The sequence below is a fragment of the Megascapheus bottae genome, chromosome 8 (genome assembly GCF_031878675.1).
Source record: "Megascapheus bottae isolate mThoBot1 chromosome 8, mThoBot2.hap1, whole genome shotgun sequence".
NCBI classification, from domain to species: Eukaryota; Metazoa; Chordata; class Mammalia; order Rodentia; family Geomyidae; genus Megascapheus; species Megascapheus bottae.
In genome coordinates this window covers 70,425,910-70,433,564 of record NC_143516.1, presented here as the reverse complement: position 1 = coordinate 70,433,564, position 7,655 = coordinate 70,425,910, and the positions used below count along the sequence as shown (strand labels likewise).

Here is a 7,655-nt window from a genome sequence, read left to right as displayed (position 1 = left end):
ACAAGCACCCATCTGCTGCCACAGGGCCACTCAGTCTCCCATGGCAAATTAGAGTTCTTGTGGGTATGTATGGTGAGAGGGGACCTGAGGTTCACTTGCAGATCAGATCAGACCTGTCCTGCAGAATGGGTCAGAAAAGACACTGCAGTGAAGACGTGTGTGTGTGTGTGTGTGTGTGTGTGTGTGTGTGTGTGTGTGTGTGTGTGTGTGTGTGTGTGTGACAATTACCCAGAAAAGCTACTGTGTTTTTGCACATGAGGATTCCTCTGACATAGGAGAAAGACAGGCTACCAAGAAGCGGGGAAAACGGGTCCAGAGGGTGATCCATCCAGCGGTGGGTCTTCATTTACCATCACCGTGCGCCGTGATGAAGATGGTAGTGGGGATGAGGATGGTGGCCCGTGGTGTTGGTGAAGACGGAGCCGGGGAGGGGGCCCGGGGGGGCCGGCGGAGGGAGGATGACTCACGGGTGGGGGTACCTGGGAGGGCGCGCCGTGGCGCGCACGTTGGCGAGCGCGGGCGGGGTGGGGCCGGGCACGCGTGTCTCGGACCCGGGGAGTGGGCGGGTGGTGCCCGTGGGCGGGTGGTGCCCGGGGGCGGAGCGGCTCCGCTCGGAGCTCAGCGGCTGGCAGCTATGTCTGCGGGCGGCGGCGGCGGCGGCGGCGGCAGCGGCGTCGCCGGGGAGCGAAGCCTCTCGGAGACTCCGCCTAACTGACACCAAACTCTGCCTTCTCCTCCTCCGGCAGGCAAGGCAGGCAGCCCCGAACCGGAGGCGGCCCAGCCCGCCGCCAGCCTCCTCCCCGGGCCGGCTGCAGCCCCGCCCCGTGCCCCGCGCCCCAGCCGGAGACGCCCGCCCGGGAGCCCCGCGCAGCCCGCCGAGCCCTCGCCCCGCCCGGTCTGCCGGCGCCCGCCGCGCCCCCGCCGGTCCCCGCCGCGCCCCCGCCGGCCGAGCCTGGCTGCGGGAGGCGGCCGGGCGGCTCCAGCCTCTCCTGGGCGACCAAAACAAAGGCAGCTTCGGCGCGCGAGTGCGGGCACACCACCATGAAAGACGGGGTTCCGGCTCGCCCCGGCTCCGCTGCTCCCGCCGGGAGGGCTCGGCTGTGACCGGGAGAGCCGGGGCGCGCGGCCGGGCGTGCATTGGAAAGGTGAGCCCCGGAGCGAGCGAGCGGGCGAGCAAGAGAGAGTGAGAGAGCCAGCCAAGAGAGCGAGCGGAGGGGGCGGGCAGGCCACGAAAATGTCCTCGGCCGTGGGGCCCCGAGGTCCTCGCCCACCCACGGTGCCTCCCCCCATGCAAGAGCTGCCGGACCTGAGCCACCTGACCGAGGAGGAGAGAAACATCATCATGGCAGTGATGGACCGGCAGAAGGAAGAGGAGGAAAAAGAAGAAGCCATGCTGAAGTAAGCCAGCCCCAGCCAGCCGCGCCATCCGTCCATCCATCCATCCACCCACCCATCCATCCATCCATCCTTCCCTCCTTCCCTCCCTCCTTCCGTGCTCCTCTGGCCCATTCACCACTCTCTCACCCAGTCCTCCTGGCCAAGTGTGGGGGAGGGGCGGGCAAGGGGGAGGGGGGAGATGCCTGCCTGGGGATCGGGGGCAGAGGCCTTGGGCTGGAGCAGAGAAAAGGGTAAGGGGTCCAGAGGAAGGAGGAGGAGGATGCCAGTGAGATCACCATGCTCAGAGCAGGAAGATGCGAGCTGGAGATTGGGGTGCTCCGGAGGAGGATTTGGGTGGGCAGGGGACCACGCTGGGGATGGTGGGATGTATGGTAGTGGAGAGAAGCTAGGCCCACCGTGGGGGGAGGTCTAGGCTGGGGGTCAGGTTTGGGGTCAGAGGGTGAGCCGAAGGAGGGGAGGTACTGGGGGTGAAGAAGACAGCTTCTCTTTTAGAGTTGTTTGGCAGGTCTGAGTTAGCCCTGTGAAGGGTGCTGGTATTTATATAATAAAAAAGCGTATTTTTAGTGTTCATTTGGATACTCATTCATCTCATAGATCAAGCCTGGGTCTTATTTTTTGGGGGGGGAGGGCAGTTGCCATCTTTGGTAACCTGCCTCTACCAGTTTCATTTTTATTCCTAGTCTTCCACACAGAAAATCTGTGTGGAGACAGATCTTACCTAGCCACGATGCCACGATGCCATTGGCAATACAAAGTTTTTAATCATGGGAGATGTTGATGGAGAGTCTGCCCTGAATTAAAAACAAAAAACAAAAACACACGCAAAAAAGAATAGAGCCTTCTCTTCACTGGTTTCCAAGAAACCTCTAAGGCCTGCTCCATTGCTAAAGGAAGAGCAGCCCCAGAAGGGAGAGGGCTTTTGCACACATCATCTCCTCTTTAGAACCCATCCACCCTTCAGGGCGACTCTGCTAGTGCCCCATTTTTCTGGGGATGAAGAGAGAGGGGAGAGGGCTGATTGCTTAGTGGTGCAGGAGTGTGTGACGTGGTGCTATGGCTTGCCTCCGACAAAAACTGCTTACAAGGTACTGGCTATCCAGGCTGGCTTTCCTGGCTCCTTAGCATCACCTGTGAAGTGGAGCTGATAGGGACTGCAAGCCTGACTTTCCACCAGAGGAGCCTTCACTGTAGTCAGGAAAGTTCTCTGGCCTGAGGGAATTTAGATGGCCTGACAGAAATGGTCTCCTTGCTTTTCCATGCTTAGTGGGAAGGTGAATCTGGGGCAGGCAATTGGTATGAAGGGCCAAAGAGAACCTGTTGCATTTGGAGTTAGCAGATTGCAAGGAATGGTGGGTAAGGAGCAAGGGGTGACAGGAAGGCCCAGGGCACCCATTTGCAGGGCTCTTTTTGACCCCCTTAGAATTGCCTCCTGAAGAGATGTTGCCAGGGAAGGTTCAGATCTCCTGCCTGCAGCAGTGCCTCCAGGAGAGGAAGAGAGGGAGGCTGTGTTCACAGACTGATGGATTCCCAACAAGTGCAGTTGCCACCTAAAGTGTGTGTGTGTGTGTGTGTGTGTGTGTGTGTGTGTGTGTGTGTGTGTGTGTGGAGGGGGGTGATTTTGAGGGAAAGAGATAGGTGTCAAGCCATAGGAAAATAGTAGAAATCTAGTCATCTCTGCCCTTGCATTATAGACTCACAAGAAGAAAAATATCTATTGCCAGAGCTGGCCTGGTTTTATCAACAGCAGCAGATTTCTGAATTGCCTGCTCCTTTTCACCCCCCCCATCATAAAAAAAATAACCAAAAAAACAATTTAAGCCTGCTGGCTTGTGGGAGGCAGAACCCTTGTTAATCTGCTGCCTGTCCCTAGTTAGAAGAATGACATCCAGGGCACTGCAGGCTTCCCCTCTTCTGAGACTGAAAATAATGGATTGTGTCTGCTGGTGCTGCTGTCTGTCTGTCTGGTTGTCAGTTTGTCTGTCCTCACTGGTTGCACAGCTTCTCTGCCTCCTGTCCTGGATTCTTTTTCCACTGGGCAGGATTTGCAGATTTGCTGCTGCTTCTCCTCTGGGTGTGTTTGCTGCAGACAGCAGGTGGGTAGAGGCCTCCAGCAGCTAGTGACAGTGAGGGGCTGCTGCCTGACAAGAGTTCAGCTAGGGAAAAAGAACCCACAGTACAATGTAGTGACCATCATGCCTTGTCATTGGCTGTTGGAAGCATGGTGAAGACAAATGGATCTGAACTGAGGGTGGCAGGGTTATAGGATGGGGTTCCACGCCTACTAAACCACTTGGGCCACAATTGTAAGATTATGTGAGCTCATGTGTACAGATAAAAATGAAGAGTGTTGGCTAACTACTTCTGTCCAGTACATCTTTTTCACTGGTTTTTCTCACACTGTCCCGCAAAAATATTTCTTCCTTTATTGCATGGAGTCACAGAATATTGCAGAATGTGATGCTGTTATACAACAGTCCTCTGTGATCCTGGACCTCTGCATTAATTTTATCAATCAGTCCTGCTGTTAATGTATTGGCCTTTTGTGCAGTGAGGGGTTAGTGAGTGTTTTGGAATCTCAGTTTGCCATCATGTAAGCATGTCATATTGTCTGCAGGTAGTGAAATAGTGCTGTCCTGCTATTTCTAGGAACACTTTATGTCTTAAAAAGTGAAGATCATAGGGACTAATAACCTCTCTCTCTCTCTCTCTCTCTCTCTCTCTCTCTCTCTCTCTCTCTCTCTCTCACACACACACACACACACACACACATATACACATGCACACACCTTTTCTAAACTTGTCATGAAAATAGATTGGGAAGTAGCAGCCTTGCATAGGGCCTTGGGATATTTTTATAGACAGAAAACTTTTTTGTGGTAATATGGGTTCATCATATTCTATATATGAAAAATTATTTTCAGTGAAAACCTTATAAAGCTGAAATCCTAGAATGGAATAGGTAAACTTCAAACTCATGTCTGCAATCACAGTACAAGATCTTCAGCATCTGTATATCTCTTTCCTGACTCTACACAAGGTGTAAAGATAGGGATTAATAGAAAGAATAAGGAAATTGATGGGTTGAATACGTTCAAGCAACATACCAAAGTGTCAAGTAAAATATATTTGTGTAGTTTCATTGGTCTTGGTTGTAAATTGCTACTTGGATTTAGACTTGATAATGTCAGACAATATATGAAAGGAAAAAATCAAGCAAGCTACAGTCCCCTCAAGAGTTTAAAAAATCTTTATATGAAATTAAAAATACTTTAATCATAAAAATAAATTAATTTTGGCAAGAGTGAACTAATTTAAAATGTAATTGTCGTTTAACTAAGCTAGTTGACTCTTGTGAACTGTATTTAGCAATTGTTTTAATTATCTGTAGATTAGAGGTACTTTTGTAATCTCAGTAGGACTGTGTGTGTGAGAGAGAGAAGAGAGAGAGAGAGAGAGAGAGAGAGAGAGAGAGAGAGAGAGAGAGAGAGAGAGAGAGAGAGAGCGCGTGCGTGCGCGTGCACATTGGAGCCTTTTCAGACCCTGACTTCCTCAATAAATACTCCTTCAAGTTACTGTCACTAGACATCATAAGCCAATATATTACATGGACTGAAAACTGTATTATCTGACACCTAAAACAGTGAAGATCTCATTAGATATAAAATCTTATTCCTTTTCTATAAGAACTTCATAGTGAAAAGAGCTACAGAATAGAGAAGAGAAAAATCAGAAAAGGAAAGCTAAGGGATGGTTTGAGGAAAGAGTTCAAGAATCATATTAAAATATTTAATAACTACCACTTATTGAGTATTGTCGGGCATTGCCCTTAGTAGTTACTTCATCTAATACCAAATAGGGAATTAGGTGTATTTAAATGTACATATGACCTGTGGTCTCAAGGTAAGCTGACTGTTGCATTTCTCGTCTTTGCCAAGAGAGTGTTCCAATAGTTTCCTACTTTGACTCAAAAACATGACCCAACCAGGATTAATTCAGACATTTTAGTCGAATTCCAAATGTTTCCAAGATACTTTTTTTCTTTTTTCATCAACATCTGCCTTAAAAATATGGTAGAGGCTGTTTTGCCTAGTGATAGAGTGTTTGCCTAGCATACAAGAGATTCAGGTTCAATTCCTTGCTACCACCTACATAGAAAAAGTCAGGAGTGGTGTTGTGGCTCAGGTGGTAGAGTTCTAGTCTTGAGAAAGTCCGAGGAGAGTGCTCAGGCCCTGAATTCAAGCCCCAGAACTGGCAAAAAAATATGGTAGAATATATCTGGGTATAGGGTACATATCTTTTACAAAGAAAAAATGATACCCTGATTTTAAAGTGAGCCCTTTGAATGCATTTCATGCTACAATAATGCTTGCTTGGTTTAGTTGGGTTCATTTGGCAAAAGAAAATGAAAAAGAAATCTCAGAAACTCCTCTACTCATGTTCTCCTCCCCATGAAGGAAATAAGACAAATGAATCGGTTTGTTGGGGTGCCCGTGGCTCATGCCTATAATCCTAGCTGCTCGTGAGGCTGAGATCTGAGAATCAAGGTTTGAAGCCAGCGTTAGCAGGAAAGTCCATGAAATTCTTATCTCCAATTAGTCACCAAAACAGCTGAAAGTGGAGCTGTGGTTCAAGGTGGTAGAGGGCTATATTTTAGCAAATAGCTCCAGGACCCGCACCAGAAGAAAAGAAAAGAAACCAAACAAACCCCGAACAACCTAGTGTGTTGAATTACGAAGAATATTGATATTGAGCTTTTCTCTCTCTGACATGAACATAATTTTGTTGTTGTTTGATTTTTGTTTTGTTATATAGCCTGAAATGCCAAAAGGCTCATTTAAGTAGGAAAAGAATGGAACGTAGAGGGGGAATATTCAGATATCATATTTTGGAATGGAGATCTGTATCCTATAACTATAGCCTATCATGTTGGGATCGAAAGGATTGATGAAAAGGAATAAGGCAATTTGTGAAGACAAAGGATAAAGCATAAGCAGATGTCTACTGGTTTCAAAGTGCACAGAGATGTGGGAATAAAACGTACCCCGGCCTTGGAGTTCAAGCCTCCTTAACCTATTTGTAGGCAGGGCTAAGCAGGGAGAAAGTGAATTCTGAACTCTAGTGTACGTTTCCATTTCCAGCAGAAACCTGTCTTGGCAAATTTGTATGTCCAGTAATGAGTTTCCAGATATTCATGGAGAAAAATGTAGAAAAGAGAAGCCTAAAAATATGGCAACAATGAGGTGTTATCAAAGAGGGTGGAGAGTAAGAAACAACCCTTGCAACATGATGTTTGTGCATGAGTATTATCATCCTTTACATTTGTATGCATTTCTGCTTACCCAGAAATGATAAGGCACCGTCATTTAAGTAATTGGATTACTAAATTAGAAATAGAAGATGGGAGCCTGTGTGAACTATATATGGTATGCCAACTTGAACAACGGAAGCACAACATCTTGAGGATATTTGTTCAACTTTTTAAATAGGGGGAATGATTTTTCTAATGCATTTCCCGGAGAGATATCAAATGTGAGTGTCTAAAAATCACATCAATATTCTCTTACATCTGTAATAAGCATATGGATGGGTTTGCTGAGCCATAGATTATAAAATCCATTGTATTGCTTTCCATTTATCTTTATGGATTATATTCTGTTTTTAAGCACCTGTTTATGTTTAGTTCTGTGATATAAATTAGATATTTTAGAGTTGGTTCTGAAACTCAAATGAAATTTTCTCAAGTCACATAACAACTAAAGTAAACCATTTCCAGACCTATATACATTGACTCCAACTCATTACTGTTTTTGTTAAGTGTTGGTCCTGGTGCTTGAACTCAGAACTTGGGTACCTTTCTTGTGCTTTTTTGCTCAAGGTTACAGTTCTACCACTTGAGCCACTGCTTCATTTTGAGCTTTTTGCTCCTTACTTGAAGAGCTTTTTGCTGCATATTTGGAGGTAGGAGTCTCATGGACTTTTAGGCCTGAGCTGGCTTTTGAAATGCTGTCCCCAGATTCCTATTTCCCTAGTAGCTAGAATTGCAGGCACAGAACTCCTATACTGGAAGCATTCTGCTTTTTTTTTTTTTTTGTCTTCAAAAAGTACACCAATATATAAGGGCGTAACTGTTGCAGTTTGTTTAGTTCATCCGTTGAGGTGCAATAACTACATTTGTTGTTTAACTTCTATCAGTCAGGCATTTGGCTGGATGTTTACAAATTTTACTCTGTTCCTGGACTTACCATTTGGTGTACAGT

The 7,655-nt window shown here is 47.2% G+C and overlaps 1 protein-coding gene across 31 annotated transcripts in view; it reads left to right on the top strand.

Annotated features, from left to right (window-relative positions):
* Nucleotides 1–1,117: 1,117 nt before the first annotated feature.
* Rims1 (regulating synaptic membrane exocytosis 1) overlaps nucleotides 1,118–7,655 on the top strand; it is a 492,115-nt gene continuing 485,577 nt past the window's right edge. For all 31 annotated transcript variants that reach the window (XM_090338562.1, XM_090338560.1, XM_090338558.1 and 28 more), the window contains exon 1: nucleotides 1,118–1,398. In XM_090338562.1, coding sequence (XP_090194688.1) covers nucleotides 1,235–1,398 — 164 coding nt within the window. In that variant the 5' untranslated portion in view covers nucleotides 1,118–1,234. The remainder of the gene's footprint in view (nucleotides 1,399–7,655) is intronic.